Genomic DNA, 17,273 nt, shown 5'->3' with positions numbered 1-17,273 from the left:
ATGGCTAGATCTTGAGTTAACTTGGTCTGCTGTGCACTTAACTCTGAATGTGGATATGATAATTAGTGCCATTAAGTATCTCTGACTTGGTTTTCATTTCAAATATTTTCAGGATTGGGAAGTATTTGGTAACTCTGACAGCCTTGAACTGGATTTGTAGAAGTAAAATATCAACTGTCATTCTTAGGATTTGCCCAGTTGAAACTTTTAGTCTATCTTCCAATGAAATAGTATAAATTCCTTAATGGTCACCACTCCTTCCACTTAAAAGTTAAGCTTGATGCTTGAGCTGAAGAAAGCTATAGTGCTTGTTTTCTAGGAGGCTTGTTTGGATGTGGCTCTTAGATGGGACTACTCTGTAGTCCCACAGCGATCTGCTGTTCTTAAATGCTGTATTTTGGGGGAGGCTGGGAACTGTCTAAGCAATAAGCATTGCTTGTCAGATATGTCTGATGTATCAAGCTAATGCTAAGCCTTTCTTGGAACTAACAGTCCTGTATTAGGATTCCTAAATATTAAAACTTCAAGATCTACCAAAAGCCAAGGAGGTAACTCCAATTTAGTTAATGAAATCAATGCAATAAGATGTGGTATAATAATAAGCAGAGCTGCCTTTCTAAAGCAGATACTTCTGGTGTATCTTTGTTTTTACTCTCCTGTACCTTAATTATTTCTTCCCTGACGCTTTTGTTTCTACCTTTTATATGCTAAATATGGAATTTGATTTTTCTAAGCTGCACCTTCTGAATTCCTTTGCAGGTTGATGCAATAAAGGAAAAGGTGAAAGTTGATTCTTGTTTTCCATCTTTAAGTCTGGAGGACTAAGTCTAAGGATTCTGCATGAGTTTTTTTTCCTTCCTATGTTTACTACACTGCTGCTACTGCTTTTCCCCCAAAGAAAATACCACTAAAGCCTATGCAAATTGTTTAACTCTACAAGTAGCTAGAGCCATAGGACAAAAGTAGATTCAGTTGCTACTAATAAGCTAATAGATCCTTCAGGAAGGGTGTACAGGTGATCAGTTGGATCACAGTCAACATAGTGCTGAATAAGATACACAAGTGCTACTATTTGACAGCCAATCTGATTGAAGAATCTCCTGTAATAAGGAATACCCACGTCTTAGACCTCTTTCTGAACCGTAAAACAATGTGGCGTTTGCCAGGATAAGGGCTGTGATCCAGTTTCTGATCCCTGGACCGTTACTAATGTGTGCTGACTGTAGGCAGTGTAGCTACTAGCTGCTTCAGAAGAGACTCTTCCTCATTCAGGTGTCCAGTTCTTATGGTGCTAGTCTAATAATCCACGTGGTGCTCTAGTTCACATAGTAGCTTAAAACTTCAGCTATTAGACCAAGTCTGTGGTACTCTTCCCTGCAGTAAATTTCTTGTAGTTGTGCAAAAAAAAAGACAGACTGCCTTCCAAGCTCTGCAGCTTCATTAAACTTCTCTTGCTACTTCTTTAAAAAATAAAGTGGTGTTGCTATAGCTTTCTGAGGCTACTCTGACACTTGCCTTTTGCTAAGCAATTTTGACCTCCATAAGGACAATCTCTAAGGCTTCTGTCCATCTGTTTCTGTGTAAATGCCATCCCAATTCTTGTTAGAACAGAGCTCAGCCCTAGTATAAGTTTTCCATTAATGTGGTTGAGGGCAAACAAAGTGACACATGGCTTCAAGATGGACTAATGCAAACTGCCTCTTGGTGACGAGTTGTCTGTAAATACACCACTGGAACTCAAGGCTAACCTGAGTAAAATGTGTAGCGTAAGGTCCTTCAGCAGCTAGTAAGTGAGGCAGTAAGAAAGCGTGTGTGTGAAAAAAGGTAATTGAACTGCAGTGTTTGCATAAACTACGCATGTGTAGCAGTCATTGCAATTACATCCCACTATTCCTTAAGCTATGAGGCATTGCTGTGGGCTGCGTGTGGTTTTTTGGGGGGAGCCTGTATGGCAGTCATCTTCAGACCTCACTCTTGCTTCAGTACTTTTGCCTCTTTTTCATGCACACATAACACAGTAACATTGAATGCATGTTACTTTTTCCTCTGCAGCTTCTTGCAGTCCCCGTGGAAAAGCCTTTAAAATAATTTTGCTACAAGCGTGTAGGGTACCGAACCTGGTGTAAGAACTATCCTGCAGAGTGGTTACAGTAACAAGCTCAAGTTTGTAAATATTCATGTAGCTCTGAGGGGAGGCATCAAAACTGGGTCAGAAATGCATTATGTGTCCTGGGCTGGAGGCTTTCCAGGTGTGTATAAACAAAATGCATTTGCTTAGTAGCAAACTCTGCACGTTCTCCTTGGATCTGCATCTCTAAACTTGTGCCTCAGTGCTCAGTGTGTTATTTGAGCTAAAGGGCAGTTCTCGGCAGAGTGCCCGGGAATGAGAGTTTAAAGCACTGGCATACACAGAATCCTGTGAATAATGACAGCAGCAGCCAGATACTGGTGTGAGGCAGCTCCAAGGCTTGCCCTGGAAGCCCAGAAAATGATTGAACTCCCAAAGCTCAGGACTTGGGCTGCTTCCTGGATTTATGCCTCTCTGAGGTTACAAATTAACAGGTGTACAGAACATAATCATTTAACTTGCAACTAAACAAAGGAAAGTTGCTAGCAAATATCTGCAGGCAGTACTAACATAGCACAGGGAGGCTGAAAACTGTTCAACTCATAGAGGTTTGTATAGGTAAATAAGTAAATGCTGACCCTGTGTAAGTACAGGAAATCTGTCTTCAAACTTACCTTATAAAGGGCACAAATGACATCAAAGACTAATCAGGTTTGTGAGTCATCTTACTGTCTTACAAAGTAATTGGCATGATTGTCTCTGGCTTTATACTAAATCTTATCTCTCAGGTAGAATATCAATACCTAATTGTTGTGATTTAGTTTCAGGGCTGGACTCAGGCTGTAAGAACGATGAGCTTCTATGGATTTGTTTTAGTGATGATACTACACTACAGAACGAGTCTCTTCTCTTGCCTTTCTGTAGGGGTGGGCTAATAAAGCAAAATTGCATTTGCTGTGCAACAGAGTGAAGATGAGTAGTCTTGTCCTGTTACTGTGTGTTAGACTTGAAAACAAGTCGAGTTTTTGTGGGTTTAGGCTGACTGCCACACAGTTATAGAGTGGGGGAGAAAAAAAAGCAAGTCTTATACACATGCATTCTCTGCATTTGAACTTAAATTGCATGAGTGAATGGGTTTGGAAAGTGCAATCTTGAGGCTCAAGTGACATGTCAGATGCTATTGCAGTCTGCTGAGTACAACGCAAACTTCAGATTACTCTGCCTCAATGTTCTATTCAAGGAAACTTCTCCAGGTCTGGATTTTATTTTGGAAATTGCTTCAAAACCAAAGCTCTCCAACTGATATTTGGCTTCAATCTGAGTTCATATCTTAAAACTGTTGATTTGGAGAAGTTGAAGCAACAGTGACTCTGAACTGATGAGCTACTGGTCTCAAAGTAGCTCTAGTCCAGTATGGGATCTTCAAAACTCTTCAGCCTGGAGTGAGCTTTCAAAGATGTTCCACAAATCCCTCCATTGGGGATTTCTTTTCAGGAAATGGACAATCTTGACTGCACCAGTATCAACATTGCTACTTGAATTGATCTTAACTTGTAAATGGTCTCCTTTTTCTTTATGGGTGTTAACATACCACTAAGGCTTTTCCACTTTTCTGCCATGAGTAAGTTTCTTATTTTGGAAGAATTGTCTTAACTGTTGGTCTTGCTTCCAGGTGGATAAACTGGATGCATCAGAGTCCTTGAGAAAGGAAGAGGAGCAAGCTACAGAAACACAACCTATTGTTTATGGTAATATCTTAGTTCATGTGTCATCAGAAACACATTTGGCTTTTATGGACAAGTGATAGTTTACATGGGTTTTGCCCAAGAAAGCCCCCGGGAGTGGGAGCTATTTTCATATGAAAATAAATCTTAAGGGCATACCGTAAAACATGAAATAAAGCACAGCTCTGATCCTCCTGCTAAGGTTGGATATGGAATACAAGTGTTAAGACCACCCTAGCACACCAAGGAAAATCTTTCTGAAGGAAAGCCCTTCTAGGCTTACTGGAAGTGTGCATATTGGATCTTTTTCCATATACATCATTTCCCTCCTGGGTGTTTCCTTCCTATCCAGCTTATTTTTTTCTTCTAGTAAGAATTACAAATATGACTTGCAGCCAGTGGTAGGGAAGTTTACAGTGTACAGCTGGCATCTCTGTAGTCACCACACCCCAAAAACTGTGCAGTAATTGTGGAATTCTTCCATAAAGCTGCTGGCTGTGATGACTTTGAGGCCTGACTGAATATTCTGATAAGTAATCACATCTACACTGTCTCCAAAGCAAAAGTCTAACAGCTGACAGCTGTCTCTGTGTACTTAATACAGTTACTACGGTTGAGTTGCAATGCTAAGGCTGAAAGAACTAGTCTAGATGCTATGTCTTGACCTAATATGCTGTGCAAACTATTTTGACTGTTTTACTGAAGTATCTTAAATAGCTGAAAATCAGTTATTTGCCAAAGACCCGTTCTCTGGAATGAACTATCCCATTGTAGCTTTAGAAAGAGTTGCTGTGCTTTAGGACTGGAGTTAGAGTCTGCATAAGGCACACTAACACAGGACTCTGGCCCAATATCTGAGGAAAAGCAAGCTTTCCCCTTGTTTCTATTCCTCAATATTCTAAAGCTGTCCATAGTTTCAAGAATCTTAATATCTGTGTACTTTATAGTGTACTCTGCAGCCACGCTTTCTGCTTTTGAGGTCCTGTCTTCTGGGAAGTGCATGTTTTGCCAAGGATCCTAAGGCGGGTCAAAAGGGAGTAATTGTTGAATGTACAAATGCCTATGGGGAAGCTGTAGGAATTCTGCTGACTGAATTGTTGGTATCTTAATAATAAAGCTGGAATTGTTCTGTCTTCCAGGTCAGCCACAACTAATGTTGACAGCAGGACCCAGTGTTGCAGTTCCTCCCCAAGCACCTTTCAGCTATGGCTACACTGCACCTCCATATGGGCAACCTCAGCCTGGCTTTGGGTACAGCATGTAAGGTGCAAGTCAGTCTGGAGCTAGCATATTTTCTTACTGAAACTCCACCGTCCCTCCCCGCTTTAACTCATAACAGGGAAAAGCAAGAGTTCTGCCTCGTGTTCTTGTAACCTTTATTTCATGAAGGACTGTTTTTTCTAGCGCAAACTATTTGAATCACTTATGTTAAATCTTTTTTTCCACATTCCATGTCATTTAGACTTTACTTTAAAGGGGGAATAGTTTAAACAACTTTGTTCGAGTGGGCTTTTGCAGGACTGCTTATTACCATTAAGTCTATTGTGAAGATTCTGATTTGCACTCTATAGTGTTAAACTCTAATATTGAATCTTAAGTTCATTGTATGTGAGCAGCTTACAGTATGTACTGTCTATTCTAAATGCATTTAAGTCTCACTGTATATTCGGAGAAAGCTAAAGCGAAGATACTTGTATTTGACCTTGCAAGACTGCTGACAAGAGACAACACTAATCAGCATATCCTTCCCTGGTTGGATTGCATAGCTCAAAACTTAAAATGCGTACAGACAACCTTGCCTGACTTCAAATGAGTAAAGTTTTTCCTTAACCTATGCAGGTTTCTCCACTTATGCATATAGAAAATGCTAGTGTCTTTTTGCTCACTCCATATGTAACAGATGACCTTATGTTGTGCTGTATCCTGTGCTTTTGTGGGACATTCCATTCAGGAACAGAGCACCATGATTCCAATCTGTGTATTTACTAACCCTGCCCTGAGGTTTGTGTATGTTGGATATTGTGGTGTTTTAGATCACTGTTTTGAGTGTACAGAAGAGAGAATTCAAGCATATTGCTGTTCAGTTTTGTTTGTGCAATTTGAAATTACGCAATTTAAAAATAAATTACTGGACTGTGGACATGCTGCATAGTGGTAGCTTCACTTTACTGTCTTCAAAAAGGACCTTCCACCTCAAGCCAAGTATTACAGTGCTAGTACTGTGAGGCATCCAAGCGCATATATTCAAGGGGATGAGGGGCCATGAGAACAGCAGAAATGGAGAAAACAGTAGTGGTGTCTTGCACTGAGGGGATAATTCAAGGCAAATATGTATTGCTTTTTCTAGAGAAAGATTATGCCAGAGAAGAAAGAAAGGAGGGGAAAAAAAAGAGGCACTTTTCAATAGTTGGCTGCATTGTGGTCAGCTCTGGCATCTCTGACCAGGTGATAAATTAGGATTGTAGGAGGGTGTGTCAGTTAAAGTGAGATCATGTTCTAGGTGTGTAAGCTGCCTTAAATATATTTAGCTTCAAATAAAATTGACTTAAATGTTTGTCTATGAATACTGTCATATTTGAGTGTAACATATTACAGGACTGTCTATAGTGGTAGTGGTTAGAGAAGCTTTTGCAATCAGGAGCCTTCTTCAGTGGCAGGTTCCAGCTTTGCAGACAACTTCCCTTTCTTCATGTTTGGGGGGCTCCACACTTGTAGTTTGTGCTCCTGCCACTTGAGCACTGCAGCAGTTCCTGCAAGTTGGTTCCTCCATAACAAGCTCTTCGTACGTATGGATAACTCCTCATACCCTCATCTAAATGGAAATACCGACCTGCTTGTGCTTCTCTGCCACTCCAGCAGCTCTATCCACACAGCCAAAGCGGCTAGGGCTCATGCCTTCCCTTCGGAATTGTTTACTGGTTCTTAAACACGGGTGGTAACTAGTCTAACATGTTGGGTCTCATGCTGGTTACACACTATTGCATCACTTAACCTATTAGCATTCCTCTGTGGAGGCAGTAAGTGAGCTCTGGCTCTTCAATTACACAGCACCATTCTTGCCTGCTTTAGCAGCTAACCTTTTCTCAGTTAAAGAATGCATCCCTTCAAAAAAGTCATTATGCAAGGCAGTGAGGGAGAGCCTTATTAGCTTATAAGAAAATCACTTATGCTCCTCTAATATTTTTAATCAGCCAGGGAACCAGTTTAAGATCCTTAATTGATTACACAATACAAAAATGTCAGCTTCTTTCTTATCACAAGTAGCAACATCCTAACACTTCTACTTTTCTCAACTTCAGGCCTAGTGTTTTCTTTCCACTTCAGAAAGCAATACAGAACTGAGAGAAACTTACAGCATTAATATTAACATTAGAAAACATATTTCACACCAAGGGGCCTTACTCAAAAAAGAATACTTTTATTTATACTGAGCATTTGGGGGAAAAAAAAAGTAAACTTGAGTTTTACTGGTTTGATATTCAAGTAGACTGTTACAATCACATTTCCTTGGTCCCTAGTCTAGAAGAGTTTTAGATGACCAGAAACTTTATCTATTATATCAGCTGGTCCCGGTCCAATTCCAAGCACCGTCCGGGAGCCTGGCGCTATCTGAGTACGACCTGCATCTTGTATCAAGCTCACGGTCAGCCCTCGCTGTTTAGCATCTGTGAGGAGCTGCACGAGCGTCTCTTCGTCAGGAGCCTTGAGCACCACCTTGGGCTGCCCGCAGTACTCCCACTGCTTGAGCAGCTCGGGATTCCTCCTCTGAACCTGCTTGTAGGCAGACACGGCAGCGTGCGAACACTGGGCGGCCACTTTGCCCTTCCCCATCTTCAGATCGTTCCGGACGATCAGCACCATCTTGAGCTCCCCGGACTCTCCCATGACGTCGGCTTCGCTCCCCGCGTCGCTGGCGGCTGCGGCCGCTCTGCCCTTGGGCTGTCTGAGGAGCTGCCCGCGAATGCCCCATCCCAGGCAAACGCCGCACGCGACTCCGGCGATGACGCTGAGGAGCCCGGGCTTGGAGAGGTAATCCATAGCGAGGGCCTCCGGAGCCTGGAAGCAAGGAAAACACCAAGTTTAGAGCTTTTCAGCTGCCGAAAGATTCTGAGAGGGCCCGGTTATTATAAACGAACAAAAATTGTCCTGAGAAAGGTGACTGACATTGCTGGTTCCCAAGAACATTTCCAGCTTTTCCGCTGGCAGATCCGATTCCTACCCCCCAGAACGCCCGGGCGGAGATGCATCATCCTGCCAGCGATGCTCCTGGCTGCCCGTTTCACGGAGAAATAACAATAAACAAAAAGCTCTACCTGGAGGCAAAGCCGACGATGCCGCCCGACCCTCCCCGCGATCCTGCTAAGCGCCCCCGGCCCGTGGGAACCGCTGGGACCCCCGAAGTCTCCCGGCCCATGGGGGCCCTGGAACCCGCCCCCAGGTCCCGCCGAGGCCCCCCGGGTCCCGCTGAGCCCCGGGACGCGACGAGGCCCCCGCGCCGCCCCCACCTGCGCCCGCGCCGCTCGGGCCGTTGCTGCGTCGCGCGGCGATGACGTTACCGCAACGTGCGCGCGCGGCGCGGCGGCCGGAGGAAGCGGCTCCCCTGAGGCGCGGGCGGGGCGGTCGCGCGGGAAGTGGCGCTCGCCGGTGGGCGGGCTCGGCCTCCCCCTCGCTTCCGGCTTGGCCCGGGCGCAGCGGGAGCAGGCGGAGCGGAGCGCGGTGAGTGCGGCGGGACGCGGCGCGGGGCGGCCCCGCGGGGCCCGTGCGTTGGTCCGGCCCCGCCGCCGCCTCCGCCGCGGCTCCCCTGCCCCTCGGGGCCGCGTAGCGCCTCCCCCCCGTCTCCATGGTGACGGGCCGGGTTGGGGCGGGGGGCTACGGGCCTGGGGGCGGCCGCAGGGCCGGGCGGTACCGGCCGCCCCGGTTCCGGTGTTGGGCGTTGAGCGCCGCGGTCCGTTTGCGGTTCTGAGCGGCGTCGTTGCGGGGCTGCGGCAGGTGACAGCGCGCGGAGCCTCCGCTCGGGTCCCGCTCCTGCGGCTTGGGATAAAGGCCCTCAGGCTGAGCGAGGGGGACGAGGAGGCGCCTGGTGGCGCCGGTTGTCCGCAGAGCCCTGCGGGGACGGGCCTGGCCCTCCCCTCTGCCCGGTGCTGCTCCCCTGCAAGGGGGTGTCCGGGCTTAGCTGTCACTAACAACATGGCTTGTGTGCGTTGAGTGGAGGGTGGTGTGAAATTACTATTTTCTATCTCGAGGTGTGTTGGTTTTTTGAGATGTGGCTTTGGGCCTTGTCCTGTGTTAGGACTCCTGCACCCATGAGGTTGTTGGGGACAATGATGTCCCCGCGTGGGCCTGCTGGGAATCACCCTCATGGGCTATATTATCTCCTGATAGTGTAGGAGTTAAAAACACTTTTTAATGCAAAAACTTACCATTTCGAGAAGGCTCCATAATGTCCCTCCTCCTTCTTTCACTCCCCTTTTCTCCAGGGGGGTTGGACTCTTCTGCTCTGCACTGCTCATAAGCGACAGTTGCAACGATTGCTTCATCTCGTGTGTTTAGATGAGCTTGAAAAAGCCATGTTTCTCATTGTGCAACGGGAGATGAGCAGCACTTATTAATTTGAGCCAAGCTCCGTGTCCTAGTTAGCAGCCGAAGTCATTGGTTTTTGTAATGTTTTTTAAGGGAAAGGCTAGGAGGGAACTTTGTAGCTTTTACAGGTGAGACAGCAATGAGAAAGGTGAGTACCCTGGAAGCAGGTGTTGGCTTTTAATCTGAAATGACTGTGCTATTTCCTCTTTAAGGCTTTTTTTTTTTTTTCTTCCCTGTGGTTGTGGGATGTATCTTCTGAATCTGTCGTAACTAGTTGTAATTGCACCTTGCGATTGCTTCTCGCTAGAATGTTCTGTGTAATTAATGCATATTTAGAGGTCTGCCCTCATTTCTTAACAAGTATTGGAGGGGAAAAGAAAGCATATTGTGTCGGCTGCTTTTTTAACAAGTATATTGGTGCGTGGTGGAGCCTTCGTGTGCTGTTCCTAATGATCAGATCTGTGTTGGGTGGTTTTTGGCCTCAGAACAGGCAGCGTTAGTGGAGAGCACTGGCACCTGAATTTGCTTAAACCCTCAGTAACTTGGCTGTTCTAATCTGTCGCTTATGGCTCAGAAGTTTCTTTTCCTCCTATGATTTGAGGTCAAGGATTTTGAACTGGCCTCTTGTTCCCATCTTGACGGAGTCTTGGGACATCATGGCACGAGGCCAGTCTCCTCCTGGTATAATTATGACAAGCAGCAATTTATTATCTGGAAGTTGGAATTCTTAACTTCTTTTACCCATGGAGAAATGCATCTGGCTGGACTTTGCTATTCTGCAAGAGCGAAGGGCATGGCCTTGAGGCTCTTGCAACACTTTCCGTATTGCTCTGGCAGGAACCGCGGTCATGGAGCACCAACCTTGCTGATTTGGTGTCACGCTGACCAGCAAAGCCGGGGGACAACGAGCTGTTGTTTGCAACTGGCAATTGTTCAGTGCATTTCGTGCTGTTGAAAGAGTATTCTGCTCTTCTACGAGACTCTTAAGTTGGCCTTTGTGATCCACCTTGTAGGGACAGGGAGTTCTCGTTGAAGGACTAAGGGGGCTCCAGGCTGTTACAGCCTGAATTGGCTGGACATAGAGACCGGTAATGTCTTTGAAGAGGAGAGAAAGAGCCTCAGGTGGCAGTGGGAGGGTATTTCAGCCCCTGTTTTCTGTGGGGTTTCCTGGGCACTTCTCTTTGTTCCCTCTCTTTTTCACACTGTACCTCAGGAGTGGCTCCTCTTACACAAGTTGCCTCTGGCTCTAGTGGCTGGGCAGCCTCAAGCATCTTCCTACAGGGGAAACTGTCTCCCAGCACTGAGAAGGACCAGGCAGAGCCAACGTTGGTACCAGATCTGCGCTCTGCCGCGGCCCGGAGCAGTCGGAGGCAGCGGTCCTGGAGGCCGTCGTTGTGCTCTTACTTCTGCTCACTCCACGGTTATTTCTAGTTATGTTTCACCTTTCCTGGGCAGCAGGTATTGTCATCCTGCAGGGCTTCCTTTGCTGTTTCTTCCCTCGTGTCTCTTGGGAGCATGGGGAAGGTGCTGAGCTTGCCTGCGTGCCCTGAGTGTGCGGTGCAGTCAGCAGCTGTAGGAATGACAGTGACCTGGGCAGGACACACATGCCCGAACTGTGGTCTGAGACACACGGCGCCTCTCTAGTCTCCTGGCTATGAGGTTATGTTCTTTTTCCCCTGTTGTGTTGCCCTCTCTCCTAAGCCCTTCCTGCTACTCATATTGGCCTTGGTGAGAGGGTTTCTTGGATGTAGGTGACGTGTCCTTGCTGCGAGCCACCTTATTGTGACAGCCATCAACACTGTGCGTAAGTGCTTGTCACTGAATCCCTGCTTGAGAGAGGACACGAGGTACCCAAGCAGCTCCCTGCGATTCTGCCTAATTTCAAATCTGTGTGGCTGGAGCTGCGTTGAAGTTAATGCAGGAGCCCAGAAGCCTCCCTGAGGACGTCTGCTCCGGTTCCCTCTCGGAAGCGGGTGTCACCTCCGTGATGATCTCGAGGTGCTTTCGTGAGCAGACCCAGGAGCAGTCTCGGTCTGTGGTCTGCACCCAGGGTTGATCTGTGACTTGCATTGAGGTTTGAAACACCACCGTGTTCACAGTCCCCGTTATTTTAATTTCCTGCCTTCTATTTAAACCTTTTTCTTTTGGAAACTTCAGCAAGAGATGACCACAAAGGCCTGCGTGCTCTGATTTTCCCTTCTCTATCATCTTCTCTACGTTTTGATCCATGCATTGTGCATTGACTCTGCTGTGCCATCACAGCACCTGACTGTAGTGCTAGAGGGACAACCATCAACACTTGTCACCTGAGATAACCCAACGGAGAGATCAGTTTGATATATATGGCTTTAATGGCAGGATTAGAACTTGTAATAACCTCAAAAGAATAAGGCATAGCTTCCCTGAAGCTAATGTGACAACAGTATTAAATCATTCTTTCCTAAAGGAGTCTCAAAATATTTTTGGAAAAACAGAAACCTTAACCCTTAAATTGTAGGATGACTGTTTTGAAACTGTATCTGGTGAGGAGCTGGAAAATAGGTCTGGTGTACTGAGGCATAACCCACAAAATGGAAGCCTGTGGTCTTTAACTAAATTACTTGTCCTTTCCTTTGAGGGATTAAACTATTTTAGTTAGAAAAACATTTTTTAGTATGAGAATAACTTTGCTCATGTCAAAATTACCCATTATAGGTATGTCTATGGAGATTTGGAATGTCTTTCAGATGTGTCCTAATTTATTTTAATTGAATACCTCCCATGAGTGTTAAAGAACTGGGGAAAAAAAATCAAGCAATTACTTTTTATATTTTCTGTGGCTTTTAGGAAAGTTATTAACCTTCAAGTTAGGGTCTGTGTCAGTTTTGTGTCATGTGCTGAACGGTGTTATCTTACTCCGTAGGGACAGGAGGTTTGGAAGAGCAGTCGCTTTGGGCTTGAATGTCTACAGAGCTGAGGATATAGTTGTCTGTTCCATTGGCTTCAGATACAGAAGAAGCAGTGAAGAGCGAAACAGCAGCACGGAGCGAGAGGGTATGTAATGCTTCATTGCAAGACTGATCTCGTCCTTTATGTAAACCTGTTCACGTGCAGAAAATCTTCTTTGACTTTGAAGGAAGGTGCTCTCAAAACTCTTACTTTGCCAAGAAACTTAATTCATTCTCTGTGTAAATTGTTGCCTCTGCAGGGTATTTGATATCCATGACAAAACCGTATCTCAGGTGTGTAAAGCTCTCTGGTTTAGTGCTGTCACTTATGCACCTGTGGAAGTCTGGCTTTTACTCTTTTGCTGTCTTTATTGTGAATGAAGAAATGGGATGTGCAGGGAAAAGAAGGAATGGTGCTGTCAGGAAATTTGAGGAGAAGGAAGTAGCAGGACCTGGATATGGTTGGAGCATGTGGGTTAAAATGTGAGAAATGACAGACGGCCAAAAGTGCTGGGTTGCGCTGTTTTAAAGCTGGTGCATTTTAGGTGTCAGTGCAAGGTGCTTAAGCAGCCCCCCCTAGAAAGGAAAGACTTTACCCTCTCCTCCGATTACAGACTACAGAAATGGCAGTGCTGAATTTTGTTATGTTCTGATGCTCTGATAGCTCATTGTAGTTCATTCTGCTTACACTATGAAGCGCCAGCTGCAGTTATGATAGGCCTCTTTGTTGGCCAGTTTACATTTTGACTAGCAATAATTGTCTCTTTATACTTAATGCTATGGATTTCACTAATCTGAATAGTGTTTTGAGGGCTATTTGTTCAGCCTTACAAAGAGGTTCTTGTGTGAGTACAGCTCCAACAAGTGATCTAAGCAACTCTGATATGAAAAATAACAAAGTTGTTTTCCTTGTTATTTTATTGTAAATAGTTTATGTTTGCTGGTACACAGTGTGTTAGGAAATTTCTCTTTACGTGCGGACTGCGTGTCTTTTTCCGTGCTCATAAGGAGTGTGGGTCTGTTTGGCAACTGCAGTTTGGTTTCCTCTGGTGACCTCAGAGCTGGAGTAGAGCTGAGGATGTGGACTTGGTTACCCAAGGATAACTGTCCATTTTGGGTCAGTCTCCTGCTCCAGTAACGGGTTAGTCTCTATGTGGAAACATTGGTTAAAACAAGAAAAAAAAGTGGTGATTCTGATGGGCTTCAAACAGGTCAAAAGGCAGAAAGCTAAGCCTGTTGGATGTCTGTATCCTCCTGTTTCCTGTGCTAAGATGCTTAAAGTCTACTCAGACTTTGGTAAACCAAGAAGCTTTTTATTTCTGAAATGAGCAAGAAATCAGGTGCTGAATTGCAGACCCTTAAGACCACCCTGCGCTAAGGAACGAATCGCCTTGTCAAAAATATCCTTAAATACGAGTTTTTAGAGCTTTCCTGCAGAGTGGATGAACTTTGGGATCTTGAAAAGTATTCACTCTACACTAATGTGCAAGATTATTGATGTAATTTGCTGCAGACATTGGCTTGTGCGCTTGAGGTAGTGCTATGCAAAGCTAATCCCAGATTAGTGCCTTTCCAAGCAGGCAGGGTAGAGCTGGCGGTGTTAGCGGTGCTCGCAAAAGCTGCAGTAGGTATTAACAGTGCACCTGGGATCCTTGGAGACTGATGATTTTTATGTGCTAGTAAGATATTTAATGGGTTGAAGTAGGATTTAGTTCATGGAGAAGGGAGTGCTGCCCACAGCCTGGATTATAACATCAAACCTGGAGAGCAGTTCGTATCGCAGTACCGTCGCTTTCTTTAAATGTCCTTAAACTGAATGCAAAGAGCAAACCAAGTAACACTTCTCTCTTGAGAGCTAAATTTGTGTGAGGATGAATTTAAAAATGCAGGGCGTATAGCTTCCACTGAAGTTTTTTATATATATATATATATATACTTGAGACTATAAAATGTAATGTCCCCTTGAACTTTTCTCTAGTGTGGCTGTGAGTGCAGAACAGCCCTGATGGCTTTTGCTTCATAAAAAGAGAATCTTTCTGGAAGTATCAGGTTTTATAACTGTAGATATACAAATTATGTATTACTCTTTGCAATTTGGTCATTGCACATACTGTTTTATATGTTTGAGTGTTACGTTTTTATGTATACACACATTTCTCTATACAAGTCATATGTAACCACTAAGTTCAGTCACTGGAAACAAAATACTCCACCATCTCCAGTGCCTTACTGCCCGGATGAAATTAAGAGATGGCCAAACATCTGATCCTTATATCACTGTAGCAACTGGCCTGGCCTCCTCAGGAGGTGTTTGTGCAGCCCTGCTGACTTGTGCAGTGGCCAAGTGACACAAAACTGACCTGCAGGAGAAAGGGATCGGCCACGGCGCTGGCGTGTGCCCAGCGGTTGGGTCCAACCCTCACGAGCCAGTGGCTGCAGAGGGATGCTGTGGAGCTGCTTCTGTAGCAGGTCACTCCCCTGATGTCCTCTGGCTGCTTGTGCAGCTTTTCAGCATTTTCCAGAACCGAACTGCAGCTTCTGTCTTCCTGTTTCCCCTTGGGGTACGTCTTCTGGGGCCACAACTTTAGTTTCCCTGAGCAAAAAACATGCAAGAGATTAGTTTCTAATAGCTTACCTAGCTATGGTTAAATTTGTATTCATTTAATTTCAGGGAAAAATTGTTGGAGGGATTCTTTCCTGAGACCTTGATGCCTTTTGACTATTGGGTTTTAAGTAAAACCCTTTTAATCACATTTTATCTGTATCACAGTAATGCCCAAGGATTGTGCCTACACTGCAGTGTTGCTTCTTGCAGTGTTTTTCTCTCATTTCCTCTGCTTAGAGATCATCTCTTCTGTCTGCATACAATTTTTAATGTTATCTGAAATAATTATGTTTATGTAATATAGTTATAAAATTATTATAATGAATATCTGAAGTCTTTAATGTTAAAGAAAAAATAAGATTGCCACCTGAGTGAGAGGGGAGATTTCATTCCTGTTTACCAAGCCTGAGTTACTGCTTGCCTCTTAAGGCGTATTTATTACATAAAGCAAAGAAAAAGTATTTCTGCCCTAACTTTAATTTCCTTCATTGGGTGGGATAGGTTACATAAGGCTATCATTTTAATATTGCACTACTTTCCTTTCCAACATTGGAAGCCTAACAAAAACTGTAAATCACAGTTTGCTTGCAGGGAAAAATGTGAGACAAATAAGATGTTTTAGTTTTGTGGGATTCTTCTTCCAAGATTAAATTCCAAGAACTATTTGTTTCAAGAGAGGATTTTTAAAGCAAGAAGTCTGACTGGGTAGTGTCTTTTTGCTTGTGTAAGAATTGCAAGCTGGTTGGGGTGGCTTTTTGAAGAGGGGGGAAGCTCTTGCAGCACTCCCTGTTAAGCTGCCCTCACACTTGTTGTCTTCCCTCTCCTGAAAAAAAGGAGAACTGCAGCTGCTGTTTGGGGCTTTTTAAGGCTGAGCAGCTGTCAATAAGCAGAGGGAATGTACATGTTTCAGGTAGCTTTGCATTGGAGGCTCTGTGAGTTTTCCTTTTCTGGCGGAGAGATGCTGAACTGAACAAAAGGAGATGCTGTCCTCTCTTAGTTCCTATACTGAGGAGGGTTAAGCTGTGATATTTTCAAGGTCTCGCATATGACTATCTGGAGATGAGGTGCCAGAAATGGTGCTTCTGAGTATGAGGGTAGCTTCAGTTAGAATTTCAGAGTTAGTTTTTTATTTGATCTTCGTACTTGGCTTTACCTGTTCCACTGCAGAGCCAGTTGAGAACGAACCACAGCAGACAGCTGCAAGGGGATGTGCAGTTGCTGCTTTTGCTACGCTTCAGTTTTGGACAATTTTGGACTGCTTTAAAAATTCTGGCAGAAGCAGTAAATCTTAGATTCTCATTCAGGATGAGCTGAAGCCTCTGTGAAGCTCCGCTGCTTCTGCAGCCCAAACAGTGGGCTGATTAACAGGAGGGATTGTTTAACAAGCTTTTCTTCTGTTGGTAAAAGTGAGGGAGACTTTTCATTTAAAGGACAAAACCAGACTGCTGTAGGTGGAAATGTTTTAAACTCTCATTGTGGGAATTAAATCACTTTCTGCTTTTTAATGGTGTAAGGCAGGATAAGTGTGATTTGGATTTGGAGAGCTGTTGGATGTTTGCCTGTATCCTTGGAGTATGGAGTAAATGGAGTCTTGATAATCAGAAATAGAGACTTTGTTTTTTGTTTCCATTCTCACAGTAGATTCTTTTACGTGATTGATCTATGAAATGGCAGAAAATGGAACAGACTGTGACCAGAGACGCATAGGAATGATCAAAGAGCAGCACAATGGAAGCTTCACAGGTAGGTAGAAAATCAGTCTGCTTGGTGAGTACAGTGCCAGCACAAAACCCAAAAAGGATTTTCTCTCGGTACAACTTATACCTGAGTAATGCAAAGGGAGAAACTATCAGTCTTAAAGATTTTAGTCACCTATAAATCTGAAGTCTAGAGGGTTTTTGTGTTGTAAAATAGTTTCAAATTGTGCATTTACGTTTAGTTTCTCTCTTATGCTCACTTCTCCCTTCCATGTTCCTATTCTGTAGTTCTTTTGCATGTGACCCCTGTAAAGCTGACTGGAGGTCCCAACAGGGGCTGCACCAGGACTGTGAGCTAAAGAGCTGAACTTGGTTGGTGAATATGTGGCTCTCCAAGTCAGGCTGCACAGCCCCACCCTTTGGCCCTGGAGAGCTAGGACTTGGTAATAAATTTACTCTGGGAGAAATCCAATTTTAGTTTCCCAATTTCTAGCATTTATGTTGAAATTTAGCTTCACTGCAGTTTATTGTTTTCAAGGATAAATTACTAACTGAACAGTTAACTACTACTTCCTCACGTCTGCTTTTCTTACTGGTGTGTCTAAAGTAGGCCAAGATTAATTTTTAAGGTTCATGAGAAATAACCTGAAAACATTTTAAGAGCCCTCATGT

At 44.5% G+C, this 17,273-nt stretch overlaps 3 protein-coding genes across 4 annotated transcripts in view; 2 read left to right on the top strand and 1 right to left on the bottom strand.

The window, feature by feature from the left end:
• The window catches only part of CLTC (clathrin heavy chain), a 32,094-nt gene extending 26,162 nt beyond the window's left edge, over positions 1-5,932 (top strand). Inside the window, exons 31-33 of one of the 2 annotated variants that reach the window (XM_088536168.1) lie at positions 760-780; positions 3,741-3,816; positions 4,932-5,932. In XM_088536168.1, coding sequence (XP_088392294.1) covers positions 760-780; positions 3,741-3,816; positions 4,932-5,056 — 222 coding nt within the window. In that variant the 3' untranslated portion in view covers positions 5,057-5,932. The remainder of the gene's footprint in view (positions 1-759; positions 781-3,740; positions 3,817-4,931) is intronic. The other variant, XM_088536176.1, reaches the window with a different exon arrangement.
• Positions 5,933-7,235: 1,303 nt separating this feature from the next.
• PTRH2 (peptidyl-tRNA hydrolase 2) lies at positions 7,236-7,845 on the bottom strand. Its single transcript, XM_010222672.2, has one exon. It carries the CDS (start codon positions 7,828-7,830, stop codon positions 7,312-7,314), a length of 519 nt encoding a protein of 172 aa, XP_010220974.2. The 5' UTR covers positions 7,831-7,845; the 3' UTR covers positions 7,236-7,311.
• Positions 7,846-14,977: 7,132 nt separating this feature from the next.
• The window catches only part of VMP1 (vacuole membrane protein 1), a 49,337-nt gene continuing 47,041 nt past the window's right edge, over positions 14,978-17,273 (top strand). Inside the window, exons 1-2 of the mRNA XM_088536156.1 lie at positions 14,978-15,032; positions 16,546-16,647. Coding sequence (XP_088392282.1) covers positions 16,572-16,647 — 76 coding nt within the window. The 5' untranslated portion in view covers positions 14,978-15,032; positions 16,546-16,571. The remainder of the gene's footprint in view (positions 15,033-16,545; positions 16,648-17,273) is intronic.

Source organism: Tinamus guttatus, unplaced genomic scaffold (genome assembly GCF_059628265.1).
Source record: "Tinamus guttatus ecotype Peru unplaced genomic scaffold, ASM5962826v1 Tinamus_guttatus_pri_ptg000043l, whole genome shotgun sequence".
In the NCBI taxonomy this organism is placed as follows: Eukaryota; Metazoa; Chordata; class Aves; order Tinamiformes; family Tinamidae; genus Tinamus; species Tinamus guttatus.
Note: the sequence above shows the minus strand (reverse complement) of the source record. Positions and strands in the feature narration are given on the sequence as shown.

Coding starts and splice junctions, on each gene's coding strand:
- PTRH2 (XM_010222672.2), bottom strand. CDS start 7,830: ATGGATTACCTCTCCAAGCCCGGGCTCCTCAGCGTCATCGCCGGAGTC.